General features: G+C 42.1%; 1 protein-coding gene across 1 annotated transcript in view; it reads right to left on the minus strand.

Moving 5' to 3' along the window:
* Positions 1–588: 588 nt before the first annotated feature.
* Positions 589–18,941, minus strand: part of LOC110528502 (integrin alpha-5) — a 70,156-nt gene continuing 51,803 nt past the window's right edge. Inside the window, exons 19-30 of the mRNA XM_021610605.2 lie at positions 17,592–17,659; positions 9,249–9,399; positions 8,875–8,967; positions 8,507–8,586; positions 7,934–8,014; positions 7,289–7,394; positions 6,884–7,042; positions 6,565–6,675; positions 4,534–4,647; positions 4,061–4,162; positions 3,715–3,837; positions 589–3,297 (exon numbers count right to left, since the gene is read on the minus strand). Coding sequence (XP_021466280.2) covers positions 3,214–3,297; positions 3,715–3,837; positions 4,061–4,162; positions 4,534–4,647; positions 6,565–6,675; positions 6,884–7,042; positions 7,289–7,394; positions 7,934–8,014; positions 8,507–8,586; positions 8,875–8,967; positions 9,249–9,399; positions 17,592–17,659 — 1,272 coding nt within the window. The 3' untranslated portion in view covers positions 589–3,213. The remainder of the gene's footprint in view (positions 3,298–3,714; positions 3,838–4,060; positions 4,163–4,533; positions 4,648–6,564; positions 6,676–6,883; positions 7,043–7,288; positions 7,395–7,933; positions 8,015–8,506; positions 8,587–8,874; positions 8,968–9,248; positions 9,400–17,591; positions 17,660–18,941) is intronic.

The following is an 18,941-nucleotide window of genomic DNA, read 5'->3' on the forward strand; positions in this document are numbered from 1 at the left end:
AATTTTTACCTTTAAAACATCAGATCTTCAATGTTATATTCATTATCATAAAAAAAACAATAGTCTGGGCTGTCACAACTTCCAGCGAAGTCGTTTCCTCTCCTTGTTCTGGCGGCGCTCGGCGTCGCCGGTCTTCTAGCCATCATCGATCCACTTTTCATTTTCCTTTTGTTTTGTCTTGTCTTCCCACACACCTGGTCTCATTTCCCTCATTACATGTTGTGTATTTAACCCTCTGTTCCGCCATGTCTTTGTGCGGAATTGTTTATTGTAAGTGCATGGGCACGTTTTCTCTGGTGCTCGAAGGGTTTCGTACCCATTTGTTTGTTGTTCTGGTTTCCGGTGGTTTAATGAATAAAACTGATCCGTTGATTACCCAGTTTTTCTCTCCTACGCCTGACTTCCCTGCCACCAGTTACGCACTCCCTTACATGGGCATTACCTCCTACTGGAGAAGTGATCATCTACAGCCACCCTTTAGTCTCCCATCCAGGGCTTCCAAGCCCAGCACTGTTTAGCTATGATATTTCTCACTGGCTATTACCAATATGCTACCTGTTAGGAATGATGCTGGAGAAGAGAAGCAGGTACGAGGAGTCAACATTTAATCGGAACAGACATGAAAACAGGACAGGAACAGCGTCAGAACTGGGTAAAACACAGACGTAAGACAATCAATGCAGCAGCGGGAAAAGAGCTGGGGAACTGACACATATAGGGGAGGTAATAAACAGGTGATTGAGTCCAGGGGAGTCCAATAGTTCGCTGATGCCTGTGACGAGGGAAGGCAGGTGTGTGTAATGATGGTGGCAGGAGTGTGTAATGCAGGGCAGACTGGCGCCATTGAACTTCAGGGGGGAAGAGCAGTAGCCCCCAGGGGCTCCACCCCGCGTCCCACCTGGGCGAGCCTGACGGGCCGGCCGAGGCACGGCGCTGGACAAGCCGACTGGGTGTAATATACCGTCGAACCGACAGAGGCGTGGGAGTCTGGAGAGCCGGGTAAGGCATAGGAGCCTGACGATCCAGCTGAGGCGTGAAAGCCTGTTGATCCTGCTGAGGCGTGGGAGCCCGATAATCCAGCTGAGATGTAGCAGCCTGAGGAGCTGGCTGTGCGTAAAAACCTGACGATCCGGCTGAGGCCTGACGTGGGATGGTCATCTTCCGAGCCAACTGGGGCAAGGGAACCTCTCGAGTCGGCTAGGGCATGGAAGCCCGACGATCCAGCTAAGGAACCCCCAGTTCCATCGGCAGCAGCCCCTGGACCCGACGTCACCACCAACCGAACCGCCAGCAGTCCCAGATGCTTAATTTGATGGCTGCTGTTAGGAATGACACTGGAGAAGAGAAGCAGGTACGAGGAGTCAACATTTAATCGGAACAGACATGAAAACAGAATAGGAACAGCGTCAGAACTGGGCAAAACACAGACGTAAGACAATCAATGCAGCAGTGTTGAACAGAGCTGGGGAACTGACACATATAGGAGAGGTAATAAACAGGTGATTGAGTCCAGGGAAGTCCAATAATTCGCTGATGCCTGTGACGAGGGAAGGCAGGTGTGCGTAATGATGGCGGCAGGAGTGCGTAATGCAGGGCAGCCTGGCGCCCCCGAGGGGAAGAGCGGGAGCAGGCATTACACTCCCGTGAGAATGATTGTTGAAAGTTCTCCACTTTAAAGCTAAATAGAGTCACTGTTACTAGCAAAGTCATTCCAAAGGTTAGGTTTAATGTTGTCACTCATATATTATCAATTATGCTATTTAGGCCTATATACAATAGCATTTGCAAAATTATCAACAACTATTCCAATTCCAGCAACAGGAAATTAATTATAATTATGTGGATTATAATTAAGGGCATTTTTTTTGTAGGGGTTGATACATTTTCAGTTAGGGCAAATTACGTTATTAAAAGTGGAAATTACAAACTTTAGAAGCCTTTTGCATTTCCTGCTGTGCATAAAAATTACTGCAACAAATTAAATATGGCATCTGTATTTGGATAGAGTAAAATAAAATGGTAATTTAATTTTAGTCGTCAACAGCAAAACAACATGAAAAAGCCATGGCAGCTCCCAACATGGGAGGGAATTATTTCACAGAAAAACATATTTCCAATGCAGTTTGATATACTCTTCACAAAATTATAAATGTACTACTTTGAAATATACATCCGCTCATAACAAAGAAAAAATATCCTTAAGTATGATCAAATTCATTTGGTTGAATGCACAAAAACGTGTTATAAATAGTGATTAGGGGATGTGAGGTTATATCCTTCAACTGTAATAATTATCTAAAAGCTTCTAGCACTGTATTTACAAATGTGGTCAAGTTGCATAGTAACAAAATGGATCAGAAAGAACATGACAGATCGTATGTTAAAGCAGAAAGGCCAGGTGCGTTTCCTCTTAAAGAATCTCGGACCTCTCTCCAGCTAGCAAGCCCTCATCGTAAAACTGGTGGCTGTGAGGCAGCACTACACTGTAGAAAATCTGAAATCGCACTTGTGTTGGCAGATATGGGGATATACTGCCAGCTGTACAACAGCGCAATGACCCTGACTAACTGATGGTCGACACACACCCATTAGTAGTAGTAACACCTGTTTGCAGACGGTGGGCAATGTTAACTTGCCATCAGGGTCAGGGATGGTCTATTTCGGGACAAAGTAAGGCCAGTTGGAGTAGCAAACAGCATCAATGTGTTTTTGTGACATTGAGAAAACAAATGTTAAATTGACTGATATACTTTATGAGTCTATTTCTGCTCCTAGCATTCAGAGGACTTTGGCTGTTATCGTTCAATAGCACACCTTCCCCAACATTCTCACCTCATAGGTAAAGACATATTTGGTGACTCAAACAATTGAATAAATGCTCCATTGCCTCAGCCAGGGTTGCTACTTTGATGGATATTTCCCCACATAAAAGCAAAAAGCTGGATTTTAAAGACATTATTGTCTATGCAACCGTACGCAAAATTTGCCCGTTTTCAGGATAGCTCTATTATAATGCAGCCCAGACATCTCATTGTGGGTTTGCCTGCTTCAGCATTTCAGTGCAGTAGAAGGCTGAATGCCATTGAGGTCCCAGTGGTACTCATCCTATGGATGGACTTCCTTTCATACGTGAGTATTCTGTGGTTTGTTTAGAGTTAAGTCCTATGCAATGCCTTTCCAGTTTTCAAAACGACGTCTGGGATGGTCCATCGTTTAGGCCTCAGAAGAAGCCTGTGGTTTGAGTTGAGCTTTCTCCATGGCTGTACCATAAAGATTGGATCGTTTGAAGAAGCCCAACTGGAATGATTGAAAGAGAAAGGAGACTTAGGTAATAAGGTAATAATTACATGAATAGTCCTCATTGCACCAGACAGTTTAGTCAGTTTGTAGTTCACCGTTATTTGCTACCAACATCCACTTTCAAGACAGTCAAATTTGAAACACTTGATCTTATCTAATAGTTTTTAGATACCATTTTATGCTACCACCTACAACTGGTGGTATCATGGTCAGGTTGTATACTGGTTGTAAAACAAAGTAAAAAAAGATAGATTGTAATGTAGTTGCCTGACCATATAACAACCAAAATGTGATATACCTAGACATCATCTGGTTATATGACAGATTCTCAAACATAAACAGTTAACAAGCATTATGACATTACATGCTTGTAATTTAGTGTGCTAAGTTTGTCCTTCACGTGGCCACCTTTACCTTGTAGAGTACATATATGACCAGTGTGAGCAGCAGCAATCCAGCCAGTATGGCTAGAATGATGATCCACAGTGGTACCATGTACTGGCTGTCTGGCTTGTTCCACATCACTGGAGTCAGGACCTGCAACACAAAAACATGTTGTTACCATGGGGAAATGAGAAGTCACTTGAAAAAAATAGTTGATTTAAAATCTAAACGTGACATTACTCATAAAGGTTTTTGAATGTTTTGTGTGCACATTTTCAAACGATATCCCAAATCACACAGACAGGACGGGCCTAAAGCATCCATAAAGGTCAATGAACACATGATTAAATAAAGGGGAGAATAAAACAGCGCTTGCCTTCTTGGATCCACTGGGTTTGAGTTTGGGAGCGATGGAATAGGGCATCTTCTCGACTCCGTACTCCACAGAACACTCCAGCACATACTGCTTGTATGCCCTCTGCAGCATTTGTCCAAAGAAAGAATGAGTTGAATAAATCATTTTAAATATATTGCTTAAGTGTGTACCAAAAACCAAATATCTTTCGCTGTAAAAGTTCATTACCAGGAGAGGGCGGCATTGTACCACAGACTTGCGACCTACATTTATCTGTATCTCTTTCATAATTTTTTTGTTGTACTACTAATAATAGCAGTAGTATTATAGTACTAATACTACATCATCATAAGGATTGTTAATACCAAATTCAATCACATTTGATCTACATAACAGAATATACAGTACATGTGCTATTCAAATGACCATTTAATATGAGGAGAAGGAGAATACAGGACATGACAGCAGAACAAACTACAGTCACGCTCTCTCACCTCAAGGAAGGCCTCAGGCCAGATGCGTGAGCGGACGGTCAGAATGACACTGTTTCCTCTCTCCAGTAACCCCACATGACAGCGCAGCCTCCAGCACTCAGCGGTAGAACACGACTATGGAGGAAGGAACGCAGTCATCAATACAGACCACCAGTGCATTACAGTTAATCAGTCTCACAAACAGTTCCAGCTAACAGCCTGTGATTGTGAGCAGTACAAGAGGCTATACAGAAGTTTTTATTCTGGGGTATCATTCAAGACCAAATTGGAGGTAAACAATTAGTAACTCAACTTCCATAATGTATCTTTAAAGTAACTGTCCAGGGAAAATCGTACTTTTAAAAGTTAATATTCTGTTAACTCATACCCAAAAAATGTTGACTCGTCTTCTACTCGTATTTGTAAATATAATATATAAATTGGAGAAAAAAACACTTAGAAAACCCCACCTTAAACCTGTTTTGCAAACAGACCATTTAAAAAAATGCTTGCTATTTCCTCATAGAGAATGATGTCATTCTGCCTCATTGGCTGAGCTGGTCAATCAGTGTGCTGAATATTTTTAATAACCGCTATACGCCCACACCATTCTGTTGTTGGGGTACGTACACACCATTCTGTTGTTGGGGTACACCCACACCATTCTGTTGTTGGGGTACGTACACACCATTCTGTTGTTGGGGTACACCCACACCATTCTGTTGTTGGGGTACACCCACACCATTCTGTTGTTGGGGTACACCCACACCATTCTGTTGTTGGGGTACACCCACACCATTCTGTTGTTGGGGTACACCCACACCATTCTGTTGTTGGGGTACACCCACACCATTACAACACAGAAAAGCTGCTTTTTAACATACCTAAAAATAAATAAAGTAAAAGTATATAACTCATAATTGTAATTAATTATAGGTAATGTTTCGTAGAAATCTGGAGACACTGGATAGTTAACTTTTAGGTTTTGGTAGAGAGAGATTCCCATTGCTTTTAATGAAAGGGAATGACACTAGTTTGTAGTTTTGTTGCCTTGGTGTAAAATGAGGAGCCATGGTTATTAATTGTTCTGTGGTCATTAGTTTTTGAAAGGAGGAATGAATAATCGGGTGGAGAATGTAAGAGGACAAAAACAAAGAGCGGGAGACATTTATTTAACATAAAATGAATTCTCTACAACGTATAATTATGATCAGAGCTTATTATGATAGATATCCTCATCTCCTTTCACAATAAAATAATTTCCCTTTGGTTTGTGTTTTGCGGTATTAGGGGAAACAATGGATGGATTTTCATGTTTCTTTCTGTTGTAATTCAGCTCATGAGGTTATCGTTAGGACATGAAACGAAATCCTTGACTCAAAAAGAGAGACTTCATTTACGATGAAAAACTACGAACATAAATACAAAAGAATAATAGACAATGACTTCAGGAAGAGAAGAGGTTAGGCAGGCCAATAAACTCCCATAAGACACCTCATTATCACCACTATACTCTCTAGCTTCTCTGCTCCCGGACCAAGTGCCAAGTGACTTCATTTAACAGCAGCTATCTGCTGTTTTACTGTTTTCAGAGTCAATAGACCTCTGCGGCCGTGTGTCAGTGTTGACGCCACATGGGTTAGGCATGTCGAACCCCTAAACAAGACGAGTATGTGGTGGGGTGGGGGGGGGGTTATCACGTGAGAGAAAAATAAAGGAAAAAATAAGGGAAAACATCTCCCGGTCTTCATATGGGGGATCAGAAGAACAGCTCTCAGGAGGCACTACTGGCTAGCTTTATAACACTGTAGGGACTGAGAGTGGGGTTAGTCCTGTCAGTGGATGGCTGTGTGTGTGCGTGCATAGTCATGTTTCCATTTGAAGAATCTGTAGCTAGTTCTGTTTTTTTATCGGTCTTTATCGGTTTCAGCATTAATTGCTCTCAAAATACATGCCAACAACATCACACATCACACTGCACGTACCAGAGGTGACTGTAGAACCCCACCAACCCCCTTCCCCAAAACACAGACACACACCAGGTTATCTCACCAGGTTTCCTTGTTCATCCAGAGGATCCCTGTAGACCTCTCTCCTCTGGACGTGGTGTTCAGGGCTGGCTGTCAGTGGTGAGGGTGGCTGCTCTGTTGTAGGAGGCTGGAGCTGGCAACACACACAGACTAGTTATCTGGGTACCACTGGACCACTGCATATCCTTGGTATAAATAGTGTGAATGATATGACACTACACAAAGTAAAAGACAAGGTATCAGGGGTGGGCGTGAATGTATACAGTATCTGGGATGAGTGCTTGTGGAAGTATAATATAAGCAGGTCCTTTTGTATGTATGTGTGTAAGTCTGTCCCTCACCTTGAGCTTCAGTGCATTGAGGGTGTGGTTGGAGCTGCAGTCGAGTGGTCCCTGAGTGATGACCTCCAGAGGGTACAAAAGGTCGTGACCCTGAGATTTCAGAGGGCAGCGCAGCTCCAGCACTGACTGACTGATCATACTGGGCCCGTTGTTCACCAACTGAAAGAGAGAGAGACAGAGAGAGAGAGTGAAAGAGGAAGAGAGAGAGAAGAAGAGACAGAGGAGGAGAGAGTGAGGAAGAGAGAGAGAGAGAGAACCCAAGTCAGCATACTGTACCAGGAAGCTAAGAAGATAAGCATTTGTTCAACAACCCATCCCTATTTGACTCCACTTAATAAAAATAAACACAACACAAAATCAACTCTCGTGGCACACACTGAGTAAATCGTGGCACACGTTGAGTACCTCGTACACATGCTGGATCTCAGGCCCAACATCCTGCTCCTCTTGTAGGCTGTGGCTCATCCTCCAGTTCGGGGGAGGGAAGAGGAGCTTGTCCGGACGAGAAACGCTTCAATCGAGAAAAGGAGAAAGATACAAGTTGGAAAAGAGGATAAACGAGTAGGAGTGGATGCAGTAGACATACCCAACAGAATGTGGTACTCAAGCAATAAGGCCCGAGGGAGTGTGGTATATTGCCAATATACCACGGTTAAGGGCTGTTCTTAAGCACGACGCAACGCGGAGTGCCTGGATACAGCCCTTAGCCGTTGTATATTGGCCATATACCACAAACCCCCAAGGTGCCTTATTGCTATTATAAACTGGTTACCAACGTAATTTGAGCAGTAGAAATAAATGTTTTGTCATAGCTGTGGTATACAGTCTGATATACCATGGCTGTCAGCCAATCAGCACTTAGCGCTCGAACCGCCCAGTTTATAAAGAAAGATATTTTACAATGTCGCTGGGGCTGTTGAGTTGCAATATATTGGTACCCAGTCACTTTGAGTGTAGCTAAACAGAGAGTATGTTTATTAGTGATGGTGATGGAGAGCATTCAGTCATTAGCTTGTTTGTTCGTTCGTCCATCCAGCCATGATGACTCACCCCTGTAGGATAACATCAGCAACCACAGCCACCTCCAGATGAAAGAGCTCATCATCACTCTGGGATTTATTCTCATTTTTACTGATTGGAGAAAGAACAGACAAGTGCAACACTTAATTTGGATTGTGCCAAATACTGTAGATGGTTTGTAGATGTTCGCCTAACTGTCGACAACACTTGAACTAACTATCCACTAACCCTAACCTTAGCTCAAGGTCATAAGTATGGAAGTATTGAGGGTAGCTAGGGTAGCCTAGTGGTTAGAGTGTTGGACTAGTAACCGGAAGGTTCAAACCCCCAAGCTGACATGGTACAAATCTGTCGTTCTGCCCCTGAACAGGCAGTTAACCCACTGTTCCTAGGCCGTCATTGAAAATAAGAATTTGTTCTTAACTGACTTGCCTGGTTAAATAAAGGTTAAAAATTTAGAAGGATTTAGGTACTTTTTTAACAAAACACATTTGAAAGGGTAAAAAAAGAATGTATCACTCACATTCAGCTAAATATGAATACATTCAAAAAATACAAAGTAATTTATACACTTTCTGTGCTGAAGCTGCAACTGCGACTTACCTGCGTATCTGGAGCTCAAACTGTACTGTATTGTGAGTGTCCTTCAGTCGAGGCACAGTGAAGCGGAGGCCTGCCCACAACTGTGAAGATCCATAGAAAAGACAGGCGATCAGACACTAGAGATAAAGCTACCTCAGATCTGTCAGCAAGGCAGTCCGTCAAACACACAAACAGTCATTAACAGACCCTGGATCAATCTGGAGCACGCAGCATCAGTTGTAAAGACGCAGAATTGCAAAGACATACAAAAACTCACAATCAGACGGACAGAAATACCATACTGCCGCGGCAATATTGAATAGTTCCTTTTGTGACAATAAAGCTCAATTTGAATTTAAGAAACAGTTAGTCCATGAAGATCCACTCACACTTGTCCCAGACTTCATAGGGTTGCCCAGGTCACAGACCAGAGAGCGGGTCTGATTCTCTGCCTCGTAGCTACAGGTCAGCTGAGTCAGACTCTGCATATGAGATACAGTACGAGCAGAATTATGGCGAGAGAGACAAAGACAGCAATTTACTTCACAGCATTTCCACGTTTTCTCAAAACGTTTAGATCATAACCATTGTTTTAGGCATCAGGCTATCATTAGTATCAACACTATATTGGTATTAGTTCAATTATTGTTATGTGGATTAGCATATGTATCTTTATTATTTTACCACTGCCATTTCCATTAGAAACATATTATGAACATTAGCCATAACATAAGAGGGACAGGACAGATGGTTGCTCCCTCACCGCATTGTTGCGGGCAATACCACTGTAGTCAGCCTCCGCGGGCAGTACCACGTAAAGCTCTGCCTCGTAGGCCCCGCCCTCTCCCTCGTTCCTGGCATTGAAGGTCAGGGTCAGGGAGTTCTCGTCGCCAAGATACACCTCTGTCCTATCGCTAAGGAAACCACAAGAAAATACAACAACAACGTAAAACAAGTTATTTTTTCCCCCAAACACGACGAGACCTGTTGCAGATGGTTTGTCTCTCATGGAATTTGCATTTTATTTTTTATTTCACCTTTATTTAACCAGGTAGGCCAGTTGAGAACAAGTTCTCATTTACAACTGCTACCTGGCCAAGATAAAGCAAAGCAGTGTGACAAAATCAAACAGTTACACATAAACAAACGTACAGTCAATAACACAATATAAAAAATCTGCATTGTTTTTTGTTGTTGCATTGTTTACATATGATGAACATAAATTAGTAAATAATCTCCTTTCATGTTTCAAGAGCAATTAAAGGTCTGCTAGGGAGCTGCTGGACATTGTCTGTAACAATATCAGTGGAGGAAAAAAGCATTAACCCGCAAACAACCACCACACAACGTTGTCTTGTCTCCAAGCATCCTACGTTTTCCTACGGTGGTGGTAACCATACGTGTGTATCCTACAGTCAATGCTCATTATCTGCTCATTATCTTCATAAGTGTGTTCCCACTGGTCACACTGAGTCATTTCAACATGGAAATGTGGGTAATATTTGGTTGAGATGTTAATCAAAAAAAAAATGTATACCTTTATTTAACTAGGCAAGTCAGTTAAGAACAAATTCTTATTTTCAATGACGGCCTAGGAACAGTGGGTTAACTGCCTGTTCAGGGGCAGAACGACAGATTTGTACCTTGTCAGCTCAGGGATATGAACTTGCAACCTTTCAATTACTAGTCCAACGCTTTAACCACTAGGCTACCCTGCTGCCCCATGAGATTTCAGCCTTTATTCACCCACTCAAAAATACAGCCAGACGTTTGTTGAATTCCCAATGTGTTGTCACTGCGCTTTCAACCATTTAAAAGCATAGAAAAGTTTAAATAGGAGTAGAATGTCAGATATGATGTATTTATACAACAACTTAATGTGTTATCACTGTTCTTCATCTAATAGCAGAACCAAAGGACCTGGATTGCTGTTGAGAACATAGTGCAAGGGATCAATGCTGTTCGAGATTCTGCACAGATTATTATAGCAATTGTGAAGATCTCCACAGAGCTGCAGCCTTTCTATGCTATGCATCTTTAACATGAATGCATTCTATGACTACATAAGAAGACATGTATAGTTACAGTAGCCTATCTTCAAAATGTGGCCATGGATGTGTTACTCATTTTAAGGTTGAATAAATACTGTTATATTAGTTTGTAAGATACATTTAGGCTATTTACTGTAATACAAAAGTAATATTGAATTTTGTTTGGTTGACAACGCAACCAAATATCTCATGCTTTGATAGTTTAATCTGAGCCACTGACTTAATCCTATTCTTTAACTTCTATTTTTGCTTTAGTTGGAGACGTAATGTTGGAGACGTAATGCTTTAGTTGGAGACGTAATGTTGGAGACGTAATGCTTTAGTTGGAGACGTAATGTTGGAGACGTAACGCTTTAGTTGGAGTCGTAATGTTGGAGACGTAATGCTTTAGTTGGAGACGTAATGCTTTAGTTGGAGACGTAATGCTTTAGTTGGAGACGTAATGTTGGAGACGTAATGTTGGAGACGTAATGTTGGAGACGTAATGCTTTAGTTGGAGACGTAATGCTTTAGTTGGAGACGTAATGTTGGAGACGTAATGTTGGAGACGTAATGCTTTAGTTGGAGACGTAATGTTGGAGACGTAATGCTTTAGTTGGAGACGTAATGCTTTAGTTGGAGACGTAATGCTTTAGTTGGAGACGTAATGTTGGAGACGTAATGCTTTAGTTGGAGACGTAATGTTGGAGACGTAATGCTTTAGTTGGAGACGTAATGCTTTAGTTGGAGACGTAATGCTTTAGTTGGAGACGTAATGCTTTAGTTGGAGACGTAATGTTGGAGACGTAATGTTGGAGACGTAATGCTTTAGTTGGAGACGTAATGTTGGAGACGTAATGTTGGAGACGTAATGTTGGAGACGTAATGTTGGAGACGTAATGTTGGAGACGTAATGCTTTAGTTGGAGACGTAATGTTGGAGACGTAATGCTTTAGTTGGAGACGTAATGCTTTAGTTGGAGACGTAATGTTGGAGACGTAATGTTGGAGACGTAATGTTGGAGACGTAATGCTTTAGTTGGAGATGTAATGTTGGAGACGTAATGTTGGAGACATAATGTTGGAGACGTAATGCTTTAGTTGGAGACGTAATGCTTTAGTTGGAGACGTAATGTTGGAGACGTAATGTTGGAGACGTAATGTTGGAGACGTAATGCTTTAGTTGGAGACGTAATGTTGGAGACGTAATGCTTTAGTTGGAGACGTAATGCTTTAGTTGGAGACGTAATGTTGGAGACGTAATGTTGGAGACGTAATGTTGGAGACGTAATGCTTTAGTTGGAGACGTAATGTTGGAGACGTAATGTTGGAGACGTAATGTTGGAGACGTAATGCTTTAGTTGGAGACGTAATGCTTTAGTTGGAGACGTAATGATGGAGACGTAATGTTGGAGACGTAATGTTGGAGACGTAATGCTTTAGTTGGAGACGTAATGTTGGAGACGTAATGCTTTAGTTGGAGACGTAATGCTTTAGTTGGAGACGTAATGTTGGAGACGTAATGTTGGAGACGTAATGTTGGAGACGTAATGCTTTAGTTGGAGACGTAATGTTGGAGACGTAATGCTTTAGTTGGAGACGTAATGCTTTAGTTGGAGACGTAATGCTTTAGTTGGAGACGTAATGCTTTAGTTGGAGACGTAATGTTGGAGACGTAATGTTGGAGACGTAATGCTTTAGTTGGAGACGTAATGTTGGAGACGTAATGCTTTAGTTGGAGACGTAATGCTTTAGTTGGAGACGTAATGCTTTAGTTGGAGACGTAATGTTGGAGACGTAATGCTTTAGTTGGAGACGTAATGTTGGAGACGTAATGCTTTAGTTGGAGACGTAATGTTGGAGACGTAATGCTTTAGTTGGAGACGTAATGTTTTAGTTGGAGACGTAATGCTTTAGTTGGAGACGTAATGTTGGAGACGTAATGTTGGAGACGTAATGTTGGAGACGTAATGCTTTAGTTGGAGACGTAATGTTGGAGACGTAATGTTGGAGACGTAATGTTGGAGACGTAATGTTGGAGACGTAATGCTTTAGTTGGAGACGTAATGTTGGAGACGTAATGCTTTAGTTGGAGACGTAATGCTTTAGTTGGAGACGTAATGTTGGAGACGTAATGTTGGAGACGTAATGTTGGAGACGTAATGCTTTAGTTGGAGACGTAATGTTGGAGACGTAATGTTGGAGACGTAATGCTTTAGTTGGAGACGTAATGCTTTAGTTGGAGACGTAATGTTGGAGACGTAATGTTGGAGACGTAATGTTGGAGACGTAATGCTTTAGTTGGAGACGTAATGTTGGAGACGTAATGCTTTAGTTGGAGACGTAATGCTTTAGTTGGAGACGTAATGTTGGAGACGTAATGTTGGAGACGTAATGTTGGAGACGTAATGTTGGAGACGTAATGCTTTAGTTGGAGACGTAATGTTGGAGACGTAATGTTGGAGACGTAATGTTGGAGACGTAATGCTTTAGTTGGAGACGTAATGCTTTAGTTGGAGACGTAATGTTGGAGACGTAATGTTGGAGACGTAATGTTGGAGACGTAATGCTTTAGTTGGAGACGTAATGTTGGAGACGTAATGCTTTAGTTGGAGACGTAATGCTTTAGTTGGAGACGTAATGCTTTAGTTGGAGACGTAATGTTGGAGACGTAATGTTGGAGACGTAATGCTTTAGTTGGAGACGTAATGTTGGAGACGTAATGCTTTAGTTGGAGACGTAATGTTGGAGACGTAATGCTTTAGTTGGAGACGTAATGTTGGAGACGTAATGTTGGAGACGTAATGCTTTAGTTGGAGACGTAATGTTGGAGACGTAATGTTGGAGACGTAATGTTGGAGACGTAATGTTGGAGACGTAATGCTTTAGTTGCAGAAGTTATGTTGAATTATGTTTGGTTGTCAACACAACCAAATATCAACATATTTTGCGCCACTGACTTAGTCTGGCTTTAATTCCAGTTTGTCTACGAATTAATAACTGGTATATTGGATTCACATCTCCATCTCAACCAATAATCAAAGTCAAACAATAAGATTAAATCAAATCAAACTTTATTTAAAGTGCATTTAAAGTTTGATTTGATTTAGTCCTATTCTTTAACTTAGATTTTTGGTTGAGATGGAGACATGAATCCAACATATTAATGATCAACTTGAAGATGACATTTCAAATCAACCAGAGCTTGAAACCCCTGGCCTATATGTATTGTTTATTTTTAGTTGAACCCTGGTTTGAATTGAAACAAAAGACAGTACTTCCGCCTTCATTGACCTGGCCAAGGCTTTCAACTCTGTCAATCACCGTATTCTTAACGGCAGACTAAACAGCCTTGGTTTCTCTAATGATTGCCTCGCCTGGTTCACTAACTACTTCTCAGATAGAGTTCAGTGTGTCAAATTGGAGGGCCTGTTGTCTGGACCTCTGGTAGTCTCTATGCCACAGGGTGCCACAGGGTTCACTTCTCAGGCTGACTCTTTTCTTTGTATATATCAATGATGTCGCTCTTGCTGCGGGTGATTCTTTGATCCACCTCTACGCAGACGACACCATTCTGTATACTTCTGGCCCTTCTTTGGACACTGTGCTAACAAACCTCCAAATGAGCTTCAACGCCATACAACACTCCTTCAGTGGCCTCCAACTGCTCTTAAATGCTAGTAAAATCTTCAACCGATCTCTGCCTGTACCTGCCCGCCCGACCTAAGCATCACTACTCTGGACGGTTCTGACTTAGAATATGTGGACAACTACAAATACCTAGGTGTCTGGTTAGACTGTAAACTCTCCTTCCAGACTCACGTCCCCCCCCCCATATTTGTTTTTCTACTCTTTTGCACACCAGTATTTCTACTTGCACATCCTCATCTGCACATCTATCACTCCAGTGTAAATTGCTAAATTGTCATTACTTTGCCACTATTGGCCAATTTATTGCCTTACCTCCTTACTTCATTTGCTCACACTGTATACAGATTTTAACATTTTGTTATTGACTGTACGTTTGTTAATTCCATGTGTAACTGTGTTGTTTTTGTCGCACTGCTTTGCTCTATTTTGGCCAGATCGCAGTTGTAAATGAGAACTTGTTTTCAACTGGCCTACCTGGTTAAATAAAGGTGAAATAAAAAATAAATAAAAAAAGTAGGCCATCACTATAAATAAGAACTTGTTCTTAACTGACTTGCCTAGTTAAATAAAGGTTAAATAAAAACCAGCCCCCACCAACAACATATGAACTCACACTGACACCCCTGTGTAAAGCACTTCCTGTGTAGTGATAAATCCACTTCACACCACTCCCGCCCCCATACTTCCAAATGTAGTAATACATTCATGCTGTCTATTGAGCAGAAAGAGCTAGAGCCAAGTACAGATGTTGAGGGTCGATCCCTTGGCCTGACCCCTTCCTCTTATCCCCCACCCTCTGTCCACTCGAGGTACAGACACAATGACACCATGCTCTGCACCAGGACCACTCAGATGATTCCAATTATGGCCAGGCCAGTTTGACGAAGCGCAGTGGAAGCGACACCATGGATAGTCTATCACAAACACCGTAGTGCCGACTGCGAGAGAGGAAGGGAGCTTTGAGGTGGTGGGGAGAGATGGGGTTGTAAGTCGCATTTGATTTGATTCAAAGATTTTAAGATGTTATATAGGAAAACATGTACATGAAATATAATCATGTGTACAATCAAATAGTTCAATGTTTAATTGAAGCCAGAGGATGTACCACACAAAGTACCAGTAGTACTTTGTGTGGTAGTACTTTGTGTGGAACAACAAAGTACTACTGGTACTTTTATCTCCGTGACGGGCCTCAAGGTTGTGAACACAAAACATCCTTCTGCATGGGATTTCTCAGGAAGTAAACAATTTAAGGCCTAAAAAACAAGCTGCGTATTACATTTCAATGAGGTCGTCGAAGCTGCAGAGTGAAAGTGCTGAATCATATTTTATTTTCTGAGTGACTGAGTGATTTGGTCTCGTGGAAACTGAAAACAAACATTCCAGTTTTTCATGGGAAACTCTTAACATGATTGAATTGTGCCGGTAGTCGTGAAACAAACTACTACAAGTGAGAGCAAAGAAAAAGCTTGAACTTGTTTTGTGAATTGTCCCAGTTGTTCCAATCAGCCTAAAATGCAACATATTCTCCTGTTGTCCAACACTCAAACAACAATGATCAACCATTAATAACCATGACCAAGAGGACACAAACCATTTTGTTACTCTCCTGAGAAAAGAAAAGCGTTTCTGCAATCAAGGTGTGTAAACACATGCTACATGACCAAAAGTATATGTTATGGAAGTCCCTTCAAAAAATTATATTATCTAAGTTAATAGTTGAATGATTATTGTTTTTACAGTACATGTATCAGGGAGCTTAGACTGACTTTTGGATAGGATTATGGTGTCTGACTAGAGCACAGGGATATTCTGAGAATCTAGATGAATCAATATACTCCTGGTTTATGATCATATTTTCATCTTTGGACCTCAATTTATTTCATGTGAATAACTACACTACATGACCAAAAGTATGTGGACACCTGCTCGTCAAACATCGTATTTTAAAATCATGGGCATTAATATGGAGTTGGTCCCCCATATGCAGCCTCCACTCTTCTGGAAAGGCTTTCTACTTGATGTTGGAACATTGCTGCGGTGACATGCTTCCATTCAGCCTCAAGAGCATTAGTGAGGTTGGGCATTGATGATCGATGATTAGACCTGGGTCGCAGACGGCGTTCCAATTCATCCCAAAGGTGTTCGATGGTGTTGAGGGTCAGGGCTCTGTGCAGGCCAGTCAAGTTCTTCCACACCAATCTCGACAAACCATTTCTGCATGGACCTCACTTTGTGCATGGAGGCATTGTCATGCTGAAACAGGAAAGGGCCTTTCCCAAACTGTTACCACAAAGTTGGAAGCACAGAATCGTCTAGAATGTCATTGTATTCTGTAGCTCTAAGATTTCTCTTTATTGGAACTAAGGGGCATAGCCCGAACCATGAAAAACAGCCCCAGACCATTATTCCTCCTCCACCAAACATTAAAGTTGTCACTATGCATTCGGGCAGGTAGCATTCTCCTGGCATTCGCCAAACCCAGATTCGTCTGTCGGACTTCCCAGATGGTGAAGTGAGATTCATCTCTCCAGAGAACGCGTTTCCACTGCTCCAGAATCCAATAGAGGCAAGCTTTACCCCACTCCAGACGACGCTTGGCATTGCACATTGGGGACCTTATGCTTGTGTGTGGCTGCTCAGCTATAGAAACCCATTTCATGAAGCTCCCAACAAACAGTTACTATGTTGACGTTGCTTCCAGAGGAAGTTTGGAACGCTCAACGTGCTTCAGCACTCGGCGGTCTCGTTCTGTGAGCTTGTGTGGCCTACCACTTCGCAGCTGAGCCGTTGTTGCTCCTAGATGTTTCCACTTCCCAATAACAGCACTTACAGTTGACCGGGGAAGCTCTAGCAGGGCAGAAATTTGACCAACTGACTTGTTGGAAAGGTGGCATCCTATGACGGTGCCACGTTGAATGTCACTGATCTCGTCAGTAAGGCCATTCTACTGCCAGTGTTTGTCTATGGAGATTGCATGGCTGTGTGCTCTGTTTTATACACCTGTCAGCAACAGGTGTGTCTGAAATAGCCAAATCCAGTCATTTGAAGGGTATCCACATACTTTTGTATATGTTCCTGTGGCTATGTGTTCAAAGTTACTTGCTTTAGAAGAATACACAAAAAAATGACAACAACCTGGTACCACATGGTGCCCAGTGGTGCTACTTTAAATGAATTCCAGATAAACAAACAAGCATATCATAGGGTACTCCTGTGTATCATTTGTCCATGTAATATGCTATTTATGTCATTTATGTGGCATGAAAAAAATACTTTCTGCACTGGAGTTGACCTTTTATGTGCTGGAGACCTGCTGAGTCCTTTCACATATCATGGGTCACGAGGGAGAGGGGAGAATAGCAAAGGAGGCCATTCCGGTATAATGCCCTGGTCTCAGGTAACGGAGAGGGGACTTCAGCTCACCCATAAACGGCCAGTTTGAGGTCAGGAACACAGATGTTGTCCTCCCCACAGTCCAGCTGAATTTGGGCCTGCAGAACAGAGGGATGGAGAGAGATTTATATTTTTCAAATAAAAAATGTGATCTGATCGTCATCTAAGTCACAACAATAGACAAACACAGTCTGCCTAAACTAATAACACACAAACAATTATATGTTTTCATGTCTTTATTGAACACACCGTGTAAACATTCACAGTGCAGGGTGGGAAAGGTATGTGAACCCTTGGATTTAATAAACTGGTTGACCCTCTGGCAGCAATAACCTCAACCAAATGTTTTCTGTAGTTGAGGATCAGACCTGCACAACAGTCAGGAGGAGTTTTGGACCATTTGTCTTTACAAAACTGTGTCAGTTCAGGAATATTATTGGGATGTCTGTGAGCCGCTCTCTTGAGGTCATGCCACAGCATCTCAGTCGGGTTGAGGTCAGGACTCTGATTGGGCCACTCCAGAAGGCGTATTTTCTTCTGTTGAAGCCATTCTGTTGTTGATTTACTTCTGTGTTTTGGTTCATTGTCCTGTTGCATCACCCAACTTCTGTTGAGCTTCAAATGGGGGACAGGTAGCCTTACATTCTCCTGCAAAATGTCTTGATAAACTGGGGAATTCATTTTTCCGTCGATGATAGCAGCAAAGCAGCTCCAAACCGTGATGCTCCCTTCACCAGACTTTACAATTGGGATGAGGTTTTGATGTTGGTGTGCTGTGCCTCTTTTTCTTCACACAGTGTTCTATGTTCCTTCCTTCCAAACAACTGAACTTTAGTATCATTTGTCCACTGAATATGTTTCCAGAAGCGCTGTAGGACATCCGGATGCTCTTTTGCGAACTTCAGATGTGCAGCAATGTTTTTTTTGGACAGCAGTGGCTTCTTCTGTAGTGTACTCCCATGAACACCATTCTTGTTTAGTGTTTTACGTATCGTAGACTGGTCAACAGAGATGTTAGCATGTCCCAGAGATTTCTGTAAGTCTTTAGCTGACACTCTAGGATTCTTCTTAACCTCATTGAGCATTCTGCGCTGTGCTCTTGCAGTCATATGTGCAGGATGACCACTCCTAGGGAAAGTAGCAACAGTGCTGAACTTTCTCCATTTATAGACATTTTGTCTTACCGTGGCCTGATGAACATCAAGGCTTTTAGAAAAACTTTTGTAACCCTTTCCAGCTTTATGCAGGTCAACAATTCTTAGGTCTTCTGAGATCTCTTTTGTTTGAGGCATGGTTCACATCAGGCAATGCTTCTTATGAATAGCAAACTCAAATTTTGTGAGTGTTTTTTATAGGGCAAGGCAGCACTAACCAACATCT

Source organism: Oncorhynchus mykiss, chromosome 7 (genome assembly GCF_013265735.2).
Source record: "Oncorhynchus mykiss isolate Arlee chromosome 7, USDA_OmykA_1.1, whole genome shotgun sequence".
Lineage (NCBI taxonomy): Eukaryota > Metazoa > Chordata > Actinopteri > Salmoniformes > Salmonidae > Oncorhynchus > Oncorhynchus mykiss.